Source organism: Bos indicus x Bos taurus, chromosome 25 (genome assembly GCF_003369695.1).
Source record: "Bos indicus x Bos taurus breed Angus x Brahman F1 hybrid chromosome 25, Bos_hybrid_MaternalHap_v2.0, whole genome shotgun sequence".
Classification (NCBI taxonomy): domain Eukaryota; kingdom Metazoa; phylum Chordata; class Mammalia; order Artiodactyla; family Bovidae; genus Bos; species Bos indicus x Bos taurus.
In genome coordinates, this window is record NC_040100.1 from 13,675,936 (window position 1) to 13,694,536 (window position 18,601).

Sequence of the window (18,601 nt, forward strand, 5' to 3'; positions counted from 1 at the left end):
TTAGTACAGGGCAAACTGAACCGCAACTTCTACCACACTCCATACACAAAAACAAATTTCACATGGATTGCAGACCTAAATTTAAAAGCTAGAATCATAAATCTTCTAGAAGAAAATGTAATAAAATATTTTATAACATTATTGATGTAAGTAAAATCATTAGACAGGAATCAAAAAGCACTGGACATGAAAAAAGTGATAAGCTAGATTTAATCAAAACAAAGTATCTGCTAGACAAAAGACTCTATCAAGAAATCAATATATAAGCCACAGAGTAGGAAAATGTATTTCTCAAGGAACTAAAGACATTTTCTATATTTTATACTACGGTATGAGTTATATAGCTGTTCACTTTCATGCACTGGAGAAGGAAATGGCAACCCAGTCCAGTGTTCTTGCCTGGAGAATCTCAGGGATGGGGGAGCCTGGTGGGCTACCATCTATGGGGTCGCACAGAGCCGGACATGACTGAAGTGACTTAGCAGTAGCAAATCCCTTAACCCGAACACTCAAGAAATATGCATTTTAGATTATTTGAATTATGAATCAATTAAAAATTAGAAATCAGTTAGTAAAGGCGAAGTTGAAAAAGAAGCTGGAGAAAATAAGGAAAGAATACAGCAAATCTAAAAAACTACTAGCAGAAGTAAAATGCAAAATATAAAACCCTCCCTCCAGAAACTACACTAATACCACTAAACAGTGATTCAGTTCTCTGAGAAAAAAAAAATATATATATATATTTATAAGGAAAATTATCCGGATGTCAAATTAAGAAAAAGAAGATAAGTACTTATAAAACTAGAAACCACAAAGATGATGTATTTATAGATTAAAGGACATCAAAATATAAAGAATGACAAGTACACATTTACATTAACATTTCAAAACAAAAAGAAATGTGTGATTTCTGGGGACAAATAATCAAATTCACTAAAGAAAATGATCTTTTGAATAATTAGTAAACATAATATAAACTAAATACTGATATAGAATACTCCCAAACTTTTATGTTTATACATTTCACAGGAATATGTGTCAGAATATTGAGAAATAGTTATTTTATAATCACTTCCAGTGCGTAAAAAGATGGAAAAGTCTCCAATACCTTTATAAGTTCAGCAAAACCCTGATACAAAAACCTGCCAAATGGAAAGAAAAGGTAATGGATCAATTACTTTTCATGGGTATACATACAAAAGCCTAAAGAAAACCCCAAAACAGTAGCTAGTCAAACACAACAGGATGTTGTGACAGAAACTCATCCTGAAGAATCATGCCTGAACCATAGAAGATTTTCTAATGTTAGTAAATTCAATTAAATAATACATAGGATCAACAGGTGAAATAATAAAAGCTATATAATTATCTCAATAGATGTCAAAATTTACCTAATAGCCACGATTGCTTTAAAAGAGAAAAAGGTAAACCAAGAATAGGATATATTAGCCTAACATTATAACTAACATTCATATCAAACAGCAAGCAATTCCATTTGCAAGTTTAAGTTCAAACTCTGGGGCCTTTTCCATTAAAGTCAAAAACAAGAAAAATGTCTGAAATCATCGTTATTGTTTGATCTAAAATTTCTACCCACAGAAATTAGGCAAAAAAGAAAAATGAGATGGACCCACATAGCACAGGCTCAGAAACTTCAGAGAGCATTTTTTTTTACAGGGATTCTAGATATACTGGGATAATAAGAGACACCTGCTTGGATTCCTCTTCTATTTTGCTAGGTTGCTGACTAAGTACTGCCTATAATTCCCTTACACCACTCATTCTTTGCATAGGGCTAGAAGCGGATTTGCCTGCTCTCCTGTTCATCTCTGCTGAAGCCTAGTCCAACCTGATCATGAGTCAGAATTAGGCGCTGGATCTGCCTCTGCTGGAAAATCAAGAATTAGGCGCTGGATCTGCTTCTGCTGTGAAGGGATGCTGTGGCTCAAAAGTCACAACCAGTTACTCAGAACTCAACAACTACCTCACTCTCAAATAGATTTGCCAAAGAATGTTTGAAAAGTATTTACCATATTTCCTCAACAACATTGGGAAGATGTCTTATCAATCAAATTAGAAAACTGACAAGAAAATAATCACAGAGAAGGCAATGTCATAGAAATAAAATCCAGTATAATTCTCAGCAGAAAACCTGAGAAGAAAAGAAAAACAAACAAACAGAATATATATATATGAGAAATGCAGAAGACTGAAGAAAAAGAAAGAGAAACAAAAACTGTGGGGGGAAAAATGCAGAGATCACAGTCCAGGATCTAAACTACTTAAGGCTAGAAAATTGAAAGTAGCTCAGTCATGTCCAACTCTTTGTGACCCCATGGACTATACAGTCCATAGAATTCTCCAGGCCAGAATATTGGAGTGGGTAGCTGTTCTCTTCTCCAGGGTGTCTTCCCAACCAGGGATCGAATCCAGGTCTCCCACATTGCAGGTGGATTCTTCACCAGCTAAACCACAAGAGAAGTCCAAGAATGCTGGAATGGGTAGCCTATCCCTTCTCCAGTGGATCTTCCCAACCCAGGAATCGAACCAGGGTCTCCTGCATTGCAGGTGGATTCTTTACCAACTGAGCTATCACGGAAGGCTAGAAAAAGAGACTGAAATCTGCGGAGTGAAAAGGGTGTAAAACAAAAAGGGTGGGAAAAAATATTGTCTAGGAAAAAACTTGAGAAAATTGAAAGAGTGACTCATACTGCAAGGAACCCTAACAGCAACAAAGCACCAATCTCCGTTAGCAACTATAACAGAGCAAAGTAAACAGACTGCTGAGGTGTTCATACTTCACAGATAATAATCACATCCAAAAAAAATTAGATTGCTCACAACGAATAAACAGCAGGTTGGTCATGAGCTTCTTGACAATATGTAAAACCAAAAATAATGGAATACCAATTGTAGAACTTTAAAAGCAAAAGGCTGAAATCCAAGAATTCTATACCTAAAGCAACATGTCATCTGTGCAAGTATCAAGAGAAAGATATTCTCAGATTCTAAATATTCAGCAGATTTAGAATTGAAGTAAACTTCCTCAAAAAAATAACAATGAAATTTTAGAAAGTTTATGCAGGAACAAATGTATATTAATTAAAATAAGAAGCAGAAAATGAGTTGAATATGGCTGTCTCTAAGCAGTCAAACCAGTTAAATGTACAGGCAAAATAAGTGTTTCCAATGTGATTATAAAATTGATAATATTCTTTAAATTGAAAATAATAAAAATTGGTTTTAAAAAAGGAGGAGGCATATTTATAATGGCAGTATATTGAAATTAACAAAGAATAGAAAAGAGAAAAAGTGAAAACAGTTAATTTCTCATCTTTCATATGAGCAAATATTATTAATTTGTAACTGATGTTAGGAGTTAAATTCACAAAAACTATATGGCCGTTACTAGAAAAATTGAAAGCAAGACATCTAACTTTCAAACAACTGAGAGGGTACTATTTTTAAAAAAGCAAAACAAAAGCACCCTTTCTATATGAAAAGTCAACCTACTGAATGGAAAAAAATACGTGGGAATCATATATTTGATAACGGGTTAATTTTCCAAAATATATAGATAGCTCATAAAAGTCAATAGCAAAAAAAAAAAAAGAAGTCTTATTTAAAAATGGACAGAGGATCTGCATAGACATTTTTCCAAAGAATATATGCAGATGGCCGACAGGGTCATGAAAAGATCCTCAACATCACTAAATACCAGGGAAATACAAATAAATACCACAATGAGATATTACTTTACACCTGTTATAACGGCTATCATTAAAAAGACAAGAAATAACAAGTGTTAGTGAGAGCTTCCCTTGTGGCTCAGATGGTAAAGAATCTGCCTGCAGTGTGGGAGACCTGGGTTCAATCCCTGGGTTGGAAAGATTCGCTGGAGGAGGGCATGGCAACCACTCCAGTATTCTCGCCTGGAGAATCCCATAACAGAGGAGCCTGGCGGGCTATAGTCCCTAGGGTTGCAAAGAGTCGGACATGACTGAGCGACTAAGCACACAGCACAGTGAGGGTGTGGAGAAAAGGAAATGCTTGTGCACTACTGCTGCTGCTGCTGCTGCTAAGCCGCTTCAGTCATGTCCGACTCTGTGCGACCCCATAGCCGGCAGCCCACCAGGCTCCCCCGTCCCTGGGATTCTCCTGGCAAGAACACTGGAGTGGGTTGCCATTTGGTAATGTAAAACTGGTGCAGCCACTAGGGAAGACAGTACAGAAGTTCCTCAAAAAATAAAAATAGAAATATCATATGATCCATCTGGATCCACTTCTGAGTATTTATCTGCAGAAAATGAAACACTAACTCAAAAAGATACCTGCAATCCCTTTGTTCACTGCAGCATTGTTTAGAAGAGCCAAGATATGGAAACAAACTGTCCATTGACAGATGAATGGATAAAGAAAATGCAGTGTGTACACACACACACACACACACACACACACACACACACACACAGGAATATTATTTGGCCATGAAAAAGAAAACCTTGCTATTTGTGGCATCATGGATGGAACTTGAGGGTACCCGTGAAATAAGTCAGAGAAAGACAAATACCGCATGATCTCATTCATATACGGAATCTTAAAAAAAAAAAAAAAAAGTCAAGCTCATGAATACAGAGCTGGTGGTTGCCAGAGGCAGGGGATGGGGAGGTGAAATGGGTGAAGGCAGTCAAAAGTTACAAACTTCCAATTATAAATAAACAAATCATTGGAATGTACTGTACAGCATGGTGACTACGTGTGTGTGCTAAGTCGCCTGAATAGTGTCCAGCTCTTTGCGACTCTATGAACTGTATGTAGCCTGCCAGGCTTCTCTGTCTAAGGGATTCTCTAGGCAAGAATACTGGAGTGGGTTGCTGTTTCCTCCTCCAGGGGATCTTCCTGACCCAGGAATCAAACCCACCTCTCTTTATGTCTCCTGCATTGGCAGGTGGGTTCTTTACCACTAGTGCCACTGGGAAGCCCCCACGGTGACTACAGTTAATAATAATTCTGTATTGCATAATTGAAAGTTGCTAAATTTCTAAGAGAATAGATCTTAAAAGTTCTCATCAGGAGAAAAATTTCACTATGTACAGTGAATGGATATTAACTAGACTTACTGTGATGATCATTATGCAAAATAAATAAATAGTAAATCATTACACTGTATAGCCAAAGTTCAGTTGTATGTCAAATGTCTTTCAATCTTAAAAAATTCACTGTAGTCAAAAAAAAAGAAGACAAATTAAATACATTAAGTGCACATCGGTTCAGTTCAGTCGCTCAGTCATGTCCAACTCTTTGCAACCCCATGAACTGCAGCACACCAGGCTTCCCTGTCCATTACCAACTCCTGGAGTCCACCCAAACCCATGCCCATTGAGTCGGTGATGCCATCCAGCCCTCTCATCCTCTGTCATCCCCTTCTCCTCCTGCCCTCAATCTTTCCCAACATCAGGGTCTTTTCAAATGAGTCAGCACTTTGCATCAGGTGGCCAAAGTATTGGAGTTTCAGCTTCAACATCAGTCCTTCCAATGAATACCCAGGCCTAATCTCCTGTAGGATGGACTGGTTGGATCTCCTTGCAGTCCAAGGGACCCTCAAGAATCTTCTCCAACACCACAGTTCAAAAGCATCAATTCTTCGGCGCTCAGCTTTCTTTATGGTCCAATTCTCACATCCATACATGACCACTGGAAAAACCATAGCCTTGACTAGATAGACCTTTGTTGGCAAAGTAATGTCTCTGCTTTTTAATATGTTGTCTAGGTTAGTCACATGGTAACCAGCATAAAGCAAAATGATAGAATTAAGACCCAACTGAAAGGTTGGAAATAAATGATAGGTCAAGCTTTCTCATAAGAAGGCTCTCAGAATAATTAAAAATTTAAACACAGTGGCACATATTGCTTTATACCCCTAACAAAATCACACAGAAAGGGCGTGAGGAACATGCCTCTTCTGTGTATTTCAGGAACATGAAATACCATGTTCCTGGAAGAAGTTGAATAATTCTGAGTGTTCTCCAATGACCACACATAACAATAAATGTTATGCAAACACAAGTGGAAAGGTTACATAGCAAAAATCAACAGAAAGCAAAAGCATAATTCAAAAGTGTTTCAAGAATATTTACATTGATAAGAGGTAAAATCCACTGTAAAGACAACAGAGCATTGAAAATTAAAATAAATGCTGTTAGAAGTAAACTGAGGAAGCAAGGTAACAGCAGTGGGAGATTTCAATACATCATATTAATTTACCTTGGATAAAATAACTAAAATCACAGGTGGAAGGGATATAGGTAATATGAAGATAACTTCTATGCATATATAAAAGTCTTATACCAAAGAGGCAACACCTTCATAAAAGTTCATCTTATTCTCACTTATAAGGAAAATCCTAGCAAAGAGCAGGCCATATTAATTTTCCAATGTACAAAAAAATAGAAAATTTAAATGTAAACTAGAAATTTAAAACCCTACTGGACTTGGAAATTATAAAATACTTCTCTCAAAAAATTGTAGAAGAGCAGAGGAAATTAAAAACTACAATAAAATATTATAAAGAAAACAATGGAACAATTAAAACTATCTATCAAAATTCTGAGATATTACTAGTGTCTTCTCAGTGGCAAAATTATTGTCTTGGTTGCCTTAATTATTAAATAGTGAGGAATTAAAATAAGAAATCTACCAAAGTTGCTAGAAATGACAACAAATAAGTGGAACAGAAATAAAAACAGAAAATCAAAACATCCTATGATGAAAACCAAAGGAAGTGAAGAACTGATTGTCACAGCAGGGAACAATGCCCTCATCATGCACTGGTCCATTTAGGTAGAGTTGTGAACTCCCAAGTTGATAGGGACCACGCTTGTCCATCAAGAGAGCAGGCAGGTGTAAGACAGTAAGGAGTGGTAGAGACTGTGGCATTTGCCCTGCCTAAAAGGACAGCTACTCAACTTCACCAAATCATTGCAATGAAAGAATGCAAGTCCAGACTTGCCAAATTCTCTTATATTTTTAAGAGGGAGAAATGCAGATTTTTAATATGATACTTTTTCTGCTTTATAAAATGATGTGTGAGCCAAATAAAACATGGCTAAGAGCTGAATTTGGCTGGTAGGCCATAAGTATGCAACTTCTGATTTAGACTACTTATTTCAGCTTGAATCAGTTTCAACAAGTTATATTTTTCCAGAAATCTCCATTTCATGTAGACGTTCAAATGTATTTGCACAAAACTGCATTGTGTATTCTTTTTAAAAAACTTTCACATTTTTTTCTCTTCTAGTTCAGTGCTCTCTTAATTCTTAATTAAACATGCTTTATTTGTCAATGTATTACATTTTTTCCCAAAAAATCAGCTCTTGGATCTGCTTATTGAAAAATTTTTGGTTTTTCATTTTAAAATTTTCAAGTGGGTGGGATTCTTATTCAAATGTTTGTTATTACTTTTTGGTTTATTGCACTGTAGTCAAAGAATGTGCCTATAATATTTGTCCTTTGGAATTTAATTAGGTTGTCTTTGTGGCCTAATACACAGCCATGTTTGTTAACATTCCAGAATCATTTCAAAAGAAGAGTATTCTCTTTTCAAGGGAACAAAATTTATTGATATATTACATGCATACACAGGCACATATTCACATACACACACGTTCAGTGTCATTCAAATTCTGTTCCTTAGTTTTATCTGTAGAATCAAACTGAAAGGAATGTGTAAAATCTCTCATAATCATTTCTGCCCCTATTCATAGTATTTCTAAATTTTTCTCCTGAAATAAAATTTTTGCAATAAATGTTACATCCTAATGAAAAACGAAAAGCCTAAAATCCTTAAGTCATCATTAATGTTGTTCACCAAACATTTCTAATTCATTCCATTCTAGTCATGGAGTCAGATTCAACTTCCTAATAGCCCTTGATATGAGGCATGGCCACATGACTTGCTGTAGCCAATGAGATGTGAATAGAAGTGACAGAAACTTTAAGAGTCATCATGTGATTCACTCAGTCTCTTTCCCTTGCCTCAGCTGTCATGGAAGCACAGACAGAAGCCTCCCTCTGCCAGGATTCCTGAGTGAGGATGACTAAGAGGAAACACCCAGCCAATCTACAATGGACATACAGCATGAGTGAGATGTTCTACTTTGTGGTATTGAGTCACTGATATTCAGGGAGGATTATTTATTACTGCAGCATAACTTAGCCTATCCTTACTGAAACAGACAAACAACAACAACAACAAACATAGACAATCTGGAAAAGGGAAAAACAGATAACTAATCAACATATTGAAAATACATCATCTCACTTATGAGTGAAAACTAAGTCCCCATTTTTCACCAATCACCTTAGTAAAGATGTATTAAATAATACTCAATATTGGTCAGGGTGTTCTGAGATAGGCATTTTCTTATATTCCTTTTAGTAAATTCTGCCTGAGTGAAATATTATTTCTGTATAAGGAATTTCAGCAGCTTCTTATCTTTCACATAATACTCTCTCTCCTAGGAATTCAGCACAATCTCTGTTTTCACAATGACACAGTACATGGTACCAGGAGGAAACAAACTTTCCAACTGGGATTCTGAGATTGTCTTGCTTATCTATGATCCTAAATGAAGTAATGACCTTCTTCCTAATGAAAAATGGTATACTGTTATCTATGGCATGACCAGCATCATAATTAATTAAATGTCATCTGTGGTTTCTTGGGATAAAATAATCATCGAAAGCAAGGCTTTCAAAGACCCGTGTAGTTACTATGTTTGACCTTTATAGTAGCAATGATGACTACAAGGGCTGTAGGTGGAATGGCTGCTCCAACAAGCTCAGGCCCGGAAACTCTCAGCTAGGTTACAGTCAGAGAACTAGAGTGCTTCTAGGGTAGCCCCAAAATCATCACTTATTTCTTACAACCTCAGGGAAGACCTCAGATTTAATTGGGTGGCCCATAGAATGATAATGAAATCACAGACTCATCAAGTCACTTATGTGAAATTTAAGGTACTGGTTGGAAAGAAGTGGGACCTGAGACTTAGAATGGGGAATTCTGTGTGGATTCAGAAAATTGAATGATCAAGTCTCCCTGATGTCCACTCTGATACTTCTCTGAGGTCAGACAAGATCAGTCTGAAGAACTTGTGGATCATGAAAACTGGAAACGAACACAACTTTTGTGTTTGCCTTGAACAGAGATGCCCACTTTTAAGATCTATTCCTACCAAGTTTCACTGACTCTAAATCCATGACTCCAATCAGATCAGCACATTCCAGGAGAAGTCCCAAGTCCACTATGGGAGACGAACACAGAGTCTCAAGATGTTGCTAATTTGTATTGTTGTAAACAGTGTAGCCATGAGTTCTAAGGTATTAAAATAAGAGAGACAGAATATAATACCAGATACTCTTAATGAAATGGGTGCATGAACCAGAAATTCTGTTTTCATTATGTTGGATTGAGTGGCAGCAAACAGGTTGAACAGTTTAATCTTTAGCAGAAACTTGGGTTCAGTGTGGGCAACTGTCAATACAATTGAGATGGCAGAGTCTTCTTAGAAAAATGCAGAGGGAGGAGCTACCTCGGGAGATAGGGATGTTGGAGTGGATTTGTCACAAACATCCACCATCACTACTTATCCCGAGAAGCCCAAAAGGACGCCCCTTTGCTAAAGCAGCAAGAAACCCAAAGACATCATCTTCAGTTCATAAACTCTGGTCTAGAATCAGGCTCGACTCATTCAAGAATAATTTGGGGAGTGGCTAGAATTTATTATCCAGCCAAAGCTGATGGCAGGAGACTGTCTGGAATAGCAACTGATAACCAAAACACTCACATAGGTTTGAAATATCTACGTGACATCATGACGGGAGTGTGCGTGCATGTGTATCTCTGTCCCGTTAAGTCACTGCTTCAATGCCTCGTTGTCAGCCTAAGTGACCTATATCCACTAAATCACAAAAAGAATAACAACATATTGACAAGATATGTTGTTAAACAGTCAGACATGACTGAGTGACTAAGCATACACACGCATAGTCTAAGGCATACCATCAGAAACAGGAAGCAACCCAACCATGTTTCCTCATCTGACAATCTCTCCCATGGAGTTCAGGCTAGATTCATGGAGCTCTTACTAGCAGTGTGACCTGGGCAAGTAACTTGAAACCTCTGTAATTCATTTTCCTCATCTCTAAAATGAGAATCATATGAGTCCCTATGGCCGTTATGAGAACTAAGTTAATAAAGTGCCAGAGTAGCAGTCTACAATGGAGACTCCACTGTGTTAGCTACTACTATCATCACTCTAAGTCATTATTGGAAGCATGGTGAGCACTACAGAAGTCTTAGTTATCGCTGTCATTACCTAGCTAAGATTTACCACAATGAAGTCAAAATAAGTTCAGCAGTAATTCCCTAACAGAATGAAATGTGAAATAGTTTGATGCCAATCATGCTTATTCACAAATGCAAACACATAAAGAGAGATTTTCCTGTGACTGACCATCACCAGGACTTTGTGAATTACTTCCAGCTTTTAAAGTTACACATCTTCCCCCAGGGTTACTGGCAGGAGATTAAGGAAGGACTGCACTCCATGGAAAAGACTGTCAAACAAGAAATCATGGTTGGGTTGCTTCCTGTTTCTGATGGTATGCCTTAGACTGTGTGTGTGTGTGTGTGTGTGTGTGTGTGCATTCAGTCATGTTGGACTCTTTTCAACTCCACTGTAGCCCGACAGACTTCTCTGTCCATGGGTTTCCCAGGCAAGAATACTGGAGTGGGTTTCCATCTCCTTCTCCAGGCAATCTTCCCAACCCAGGGACTGAGCCTTCATCCCCTGTGTCTCCTACATTGCAGGTGGATTCTTTACCTGCTGAGCCATCAGAAAAGCCCTTAGACTAGCACCTCTCAAACTCAACCACGCACGTAAGTTCTTGTTAAAACTCAAGCTCTGAATCAGCAGGTCTCAGGTGGGCCTGAGGGTGAGCACTGCAAGTAAGCTCCCAGGATATGGTGATTCTGTGGGTCCCTGGACCACAGCTGGAGAAGGGAGGAAGCCAAGGCCCCAGCATACGCAAGCATTGGGAAGGCCCCCGCTTTCAAGCAGGACTGACTAGTCCTGCTTCGTCATATCCCCAGAGGAAATATATCCTTATTTGCTTTTCAGGCATTTACTCCTCCTCAGACCTTCTTGTCCATACAAATACATAGGCTTGAAGATTTCTCTCAGCCAAAGGTTTTCTTTTAACCAGAAGTCACCCAGTGATGTTGATGGACACACTGCTGTCCATACCTGGCTGGATTGTTAAAGGATGAAGGTTTTTGTGCCTCACGCTGGGGATTCTGACTCAGCGCGTCTGTTTAGCATGTTTCCATTTCTTCTTTTTTTCTTGTGCACTGAAGTTAATGCACCTCTGCTTAATGCTAAAACTCCAGGTACTTCCACCAGATCATCCCCCTTCATGAAATCTGTGGGTGAGCATCTTCCCTCACACACAGAAAGAAGTGTGTATATAGACAATGGAATATTACTCAGCCATAAAAAGAATGAAGTAATGCCATTTGCAGCAACATGGATGGGCCTAGAGATCATCATACGAAGTGAAGGAAGTCAGGTAGAGAAAGACAAATAGTGTACGATATCACTTAGATGTGGAATCTAAAGAAATGATACAAATGAACTTATTTACAAAACAGAAACACACTCACAGCCATTGAAAGCAAACTTAATAGCTACCAAAGGGGAAAGGGTGGGGGAAGGATAAATTAGGAGCCTGGGATTAACATACATACACTGCTGTGTATAAAATAGGTAAACAACAAGGTCTTGCTGTTTAGCACAGGAAAATATATCAATATCTTGTTATGACGTATAAGGGAAAAGAATTCTAAAAGGAATAGCTATATGTGAATGTATAACTGAATCACTTTGCTGTGTACTTGAAACTAAACACAACATTGCAAATCAACTATACTTCAGCACAAAGAGAGAAAGAGAGAAGAAAGAAAGAAAAACGAGAGACAAAAAAAAAGAAAGGAAGGAAAGAAGGAAGCATGTATTTGAAATCACAACATAGACCTAGGCCCATTCCAGAGCCTCCACACGAGTACACTGACACGTTTGACTGTGAAGTGGAAATGGGCTGTACTGGGAATTAAGCATAGACTTTTCTGTCTTCTAGAAGATCACAAATGAAAATAGGAAAGTCATAATCATATGACTGATCAGCAAAGTGTCAACACATGTAATGAATGGGTAGGAAAAGAGGGAACATACAGACACACAGGCTAACAACGGGGACCCTGCCAACTCTTTCATGTGACTCTGGCCATAATTTCATTCTTTGAGCTCAGTGGTTTGCCTCAAAATGAAGCAAAAGGGCATCTTGCCAACCATAAAGTTAAGCAAATTCACACATAATGGACACCAGAAAAATCTTTTCTAAATGGAACAAAGCTGAATCATACTCACCATCCAGACAGTGGTGAACCTAAAAAAAAAAAAGAAAAACAAACACAAAAAACCCTACAAACCTGTTGAGGGATAATAATTCATTTCAAAACCCCAAACTTGTTGGAATTTCAAAAGATTCTGCATCTTTGAGGCACAGAAGGGAAATTAAGAATGCAGAGGGCAAGGGCTGCATTTGTTTTGTTCCTTGAGTGCAGGAGAGGTGGAGACAGCTAGGAACGGAAGATTGCATTAAGAAATATGAGCGGGGACCCAGGCAGAAACCATGGGCTTCTGAAAGCATCTCCTGGTTTGACAGTTTCAGGAAACTACTTACAAAGCTGGCTGGGTTCACTCCAGATGCCCACAGTGGTGTAGTTGGTGAAACCATTACGATGTAGAAAAGAGTCAAAAACGTCCCTTTGGTCTTAAAGATATCAAGCCCCTTTTCCCCAGTGGACAGTACAGGAGGCTCCAAGGGGCCCCAGGAACTGCTGTGGGAACCACAGAGCTAATGAGAGCACCAGGAGCATGGCAGAGCCCACAGTCACTTTCTCAACTTGCTTCTATAAAAGATTTAAGCTTTGGAGATGTTTTTGTAAGGTGACTATTTTATCATTTCTAAGGACAGTACTGCAATGCACTGGAGAGAAATGGATTTCCCGATGCAAGGAGAGCCTTAGGTCACTGAGTTTAAATGGTTCTAGGAGCCTGAGGAAGAGAACTTCAGACTTCCAGAATCTGGGCTGAAGGTGAGATGCTGGCAAAAGCATCTGGGAAACATGAGTCCTAGTCCCCAACTGATGTCAGGTCAGAAGGCACCTCAGCTGCAGAGGCTAAAAGAACCTTTGCAGCCATAAAGGAAGCACTGGGCAACTGGGAGTTTGGATTTTCTGTTTATTTAACTCGGGGCAGTTCAGCCTATGCGGTATACGCATACACAGGGTCAGTCCCAGCTCTGAAGTCTAATGGGCTATGGTCAGGAGAGCAATTCCAGACCCTACTACTGCCTGTCTTCCATTCTGCCCTCTGGAAAACCGGCTCCCCCCGCCACACACACACACTGGAACCGTCTGCCTCCCACAGGCTCTGTGTCCAGGAAACCAGCGAGCTCCCTAATCCAGGGAGATTACTGCTACACACAGAGTCAGCAAAGCACCCCACTCCCCAGGAACCACCTAATGAAAGCCTCATGGAGAGACTAAGGTTGTACAGACTCGGTCTAATTCCATCTGGGCCTCGTGCCGAAGGTATGACCTCACCAGAAAGCAAAACGGCAGGGACCCCAGAGAGAATGGATCGGTGTGTGGGCCAGACCTGCCTCAAATCATGGCCAGCTGGGATGCACGGAGGCACCGCCATCTCTCCCGATGCCCTTGGATCCCAGGACCAGGGTCAGGAGGCATGGTCATCTTACAGTGAAGAATCCTAAGTTCTGGCCCAAAACCCTTGTGTGAGTGTGTGTGTGTGTGCATGAGGCATTATTCTCATAAAAATCTCTGCCATTCCACAAGTTTCACACCAAAGAGAAGCTTAATTAGGTAGGGCCAAATGTCTGCAGAGAATCTCCAGTTACAGAAGCTGGGAGGAAGGATATAATTAGAACCTGACTTAAAAAAAAAAAAAACCACCACCAGAATAGCTCAAAAGACCCCACTAAGAGAAGGACACTGAAAAACAGTCAATCCACGTATATCCAGAACTCAGAACCCAGAAATTTCACTTACCAGTGTCACTGACAAATAACATAAAGGCATTTCCGCCTCAGCCTGGGTATTTCTCCCTTAGCTCTTTCCCCACTTAGGCATTGATTGCGTTGCAAAAGGCAATTCTCTTTGCCTGCACTGCTGCATTGCCTTCATTTGTTGTATATTGATTCTTTTGTAGGCAACAAAACAAAAGTTTGAGGAAGCTGCACTTCAGATATATATGATTATGGCTGATTTGCATTGTTGTATGGCAGAAATTTGTAAAAAAAAAAATTAATATATTTAAATAAATGAAGAAAAGTAAATAACTGTGCTTTCACCTGATGGGGTCACCATGAAAAAACAGATGATTTAGGCTTCTGTTAAAGGAACTAATAGAATTCTCTATATGCTTTGCTTGGAAGTCCCGCCCTCAGCATTGGTCACTAAGAATGATGTTGCAAATGAATGGGTGAAACCTGGCATCTCTTAAGCTGCATCTTGTTGGCTGCTTGAGTCCTGATGGGCTCCTGGAACAGCACCATCACCCGAGGCCCCCAGGGGACTCCAAGCCCTCCTGCAATCAGGGAGGATTTGCAATAATGTAAAAATTCCCCATGAGCCAGGGTCTGATGAACGAATAGACAGACAGCAAGGATGTACTTGGATGAAGATCCATAAAACTTCCATGGAAGTAACTCTCCCATGATAGCCCCCAGCTCATTTTGACTAAATGTTGCTAAGTCCATTTGCTTTTAGTCCATCTGACCATGTTTTATTTTGCTAAGTTATGAGAGAAGACTCAAAGGCACAAAAACCTTCTTAATTCTACAAAGAAGATAGGTTAAAATTTCTATTATTTTAAGGAAGAAACTCTTTTTTCCTGGAAGTGTTTCTCTGAAATGATGATGGGAATCCAGGGAAGAGATTTTGCTATACAACATGTGCTTTGCTCCAGCTTTTCAGAAATATTGGGCTAGCCAAAAGTTCATCTGGGTTTTCCCATAGGATGGTGCAGAAAAACCCAAAAGAATTTTTTGGCCAATCCAGTACCTCTAACTATAAAGCAAAGTCGAATCAGGCCTGCAAAGACCCAGAGAGTCACAATCAATCAGAGATGTAAGGACAGAGCCAGCACTCCATGTACAACTGAACATCCCTGATAGAACATCTCTTTCCTGAACCAGAAAATAAATGCCCACAGCTGCACTTGGTGGTTGGGACTGGGGTCCATTCACCATACAGTCACCATTAAATTATCATTTTTCCAACAAACCAGCAAGATAACAGGACACAGCTGTGTTCAATTAGTCTGCAGACCAATCAAACCCCTCACTACCAGGGTCTTCATCTGTCTCTCCCAAAAGACACCCTGCCCCATCCTCTGTTTCCATTTAGCTGGCCTTTACTTCATGTTCTACACAAGAATCCCCAAAGTCTACCACTTTGGACCCCTTACACCTGGGATCAAGCTGCTTTCCAGAGAGGGAGAGTGTGTGTTGAAAAAACAAAATTAGGGGACTTTTCTGGCAGTCCAGTGGTTAAGACTTCACCTTCCAATGCAAGGAATACAGGTTCAATCTCTGGCTGGGGAGCTAAGATCCCACATGCCTCGTGGCCAAAAACCCAAAACATAAAACAGAAGCGATAATATAACAAATTCAATAAAGACTTTTAAAAAATGGTCCACATCCAAAAAAAAAAAAACCTAAAATAAGAAAGCTGCTTTCTGGACCTTCGGCCAAGGCAGGAAGGTCATAGCCAGTTTGGGATAAACTCCTAGGGTTTTAGAGCAGGAAAGAATCTTAAGGATCATCAAATGCAGTCATTTTCCAGAACCGTTTAAGGATAGTGAAACACTTTCCCCCAATGAGACTGTATGTAGAAACCAGTGTGTAAAAGAGAGAAAAGAAGCTGTTATAGCCAAAAAATGGAATGTGATTTAGCAATAAAATGCAGTGAAATAGTGATACATGCTACACTATGGATGAACCTTTCAAATATTACGGTAAGTGAAGGAAGTCAGTCACAAAGGACCGTGTATCCCATGATCCAGAAGAGCTAAGTCCATAGAGACAGAAAGTTGATTAGTGGTTGTCCAGGACTCGGTGAGGGATAGAGGGACAGCCTGGAGCATCCCATGGACAGAGGAGCCTGGTGGGCTACCGTCCATGGGGTAAAGAGTTGGACATGACTGAGCAACTAACAGTTTCACTTTCAGAGGGAATGGAGGTGATAATTCAGAGGTACAGGGTTTCTTTCAGGGTGATGAAAATGTTCTAAAATTGATAATGCTATTGGTTGCACAAATCTGTGATACACTCAAAGCCACTGAATTACACAGGTTGCACAGGTGAATCTTAGGGTGTGTGAATTCTGTCTCAACAAAGCTATTTTGAAAATGAAACAGAATCATTTTCACTGCTCCACCAGCCAGGGCCTCCCCCCTCACTCGGCTCCCTCTAGTGGCCCCAGAGCCACCTCTGCAGACCCCTGGAGGTCTGTGGAATGTGGTTTGAAAAACCCAGATTTGGTTCAAGTTTCCATGCCCGAAATGTAAGCCAGGACATGAATCCAAGTCTTTTGACTCCAAGTCTCTATTTTGCAAGGCCCTTCAAACCCAAGATCTCTGATGAGTCCTGGCTCATCCCAGGGGATGGGGATGGGGGTAGGGGGTGGGGATGCTGTGGGCTCCAGTCTCACCGTCCATGTCCAGGCGTTGCATGATGATGGCCAGCTCCACCTCACTTGGCATGTACCCCAAAGAGCGCATGGCCATGCCCAGCTCCTGCTTGGAGATGAACCCATTTCCGTCTCGGTCCAGAACCCGGAAGGCCTCTCGGATCTCTACAACAGAAAAGCAGAGAAAGTCCAATGGTCACAAGGCATGGTTGACTGCAGGGGTCCCCAGCCCCCGTTAGGAACTAGACATGAGCAGTGGGCCAGCAAGTAAAGTTTTATCTGTTGCTCCCCATCGCTCACATTACCACCTGAACCACACCTGCCCCTTACCCCACCATCCATGGAAAAATTGTCTTCTGTTGTCAAAAGGGTTGGGGACCACCGCTCTACTGCATTGAAATGATAGGCAACTGTCTGCAGAAAACTCCTAATTACTTTACAAAGAGTGATGTGTCAAAACCCTTTAACCTGATTAAAAAAAGGGGGTGGCCAGAAGAGGAAGAAAAAAAGACAGAAAAGACGGGGAGGGAAGGGGGTAAGAAACAAACAAATAAAAAAAAAAAACCAGAAAAACAACTTTGGAAGGAGGAGATAACTAACCCTAAGCAGCTAACATAATGTAGTGTTGTGTTAGTCGCTCAGTTGTGTCTGATTCTTTGCGACCCCATGGACTGTAGCCCTCCAGGCTCCTCTGTCCATGGAATTTTCCAGACAAGAATACTGGAGTGGGTTGCCATTCCCTTCTCCAAGGGATCTTCCCAACTCAGGGATCAAACCTAGGTCTACTGAATTGCAGGCAGATTCTTTACCATCTGAGTCACCAGGAACGCCCAACACAAAGTAGGGGGTGCACAATTATACAGGAGTCCCAGCTGGGAATCGCATTAGCCATGGACACTCCCCGGCAAGGCTGAGGTTTCTCTTTCAGTGGGGATAAGACGGGAAGACAGTGACCTCCCAGCTTGGGCTAGGGAGGAAAGGAGAATGAGAGTCCCTGTTGCAGACTTACATTCAGCTCCCTGCTGCCACAGAGCTGTGCAGAAAGCTTTCTCAACCTCCTAGGAGGACAGGAGTTAAGTATCCTGCTGTTTTTATTTCATTCCTCTAATTTACAGCTGTTTTATGGCTATAAACAACCTCAGATCAATAAGAGTGTCATAAAAGCCCCAGAGGCATCTTTAATCACATTCTCTGGGGCTGGCAGAGAACTTGACTCTACCATCAAGAAGGTCATTTCCCCCAGTAGGGGTACGCCCATCCTCTTACCCACCACCAGAGCTGCTCTGCTTTCCAAACCCAGAGTCCCTCCCTCCAGAGCCCTGATCTCTCTTCGCCTTCTGTTCATCGTGGGTTGGCTAAGCATTTCCTAACACCTCACACTCCCGTGAGGCATGAGAATTCGATTTGAGATCACAGTCTAGAGATGAGAGGTACGTCAATTGTATCTGAGCACCAGACATGGACAGCTTTGATTTTTCATCAATAAATCCAGTGTGAGCTCAGCTGCGGCAGCTGCCAGCACTCATCGGGGCCATTCAACAAGCTGCCTTTACCTGAGGAGCACGGGAGTTAGGACTGCAGAGAATAAAGACAGTGATCTGCCCAGCATCATGGTTCCCCTCCAGAGACCCATACTCTAGGTAGGAAGATAAGATCCAGTCAAAAACTTGCAGGAACTCTGAACTAGTGCAAGACATCGGCCCTAGCCATTTACAGTTGTCCCTTGGTATTGGTAGGGGATTGGTTCCAGGACCCTGTGCATACCAA

The 18,601-nt window shown here is 40.5% G+C and overlaps 1 protein-coding gene across 5 annotated transcripts in view; it reads right to left on the bottom strand.

The window, feature by feature from the left end:
- CALN1 (calneuron 1) overlaps positions 1-18,601 on the bottom strand; it is a 532,935-nt gene that overhangs the window by 232,436 nt on the left and 281,898 nt on the right. For all 5 annotated transcript variants that reach the window (XM_027526973.1, XM_027526978.1, XM_027526976.1 and 2 more), the window contains exon 3: positions 16,856-16,999. In XM_027526973.1, coding sequence (XP_027382774.1) covers positions 16,856-16,999 — 144 coding nt within the window. The remainder of the gene's footprint in view (positions 1-16,855; positions 17,000-18,601) is intronic.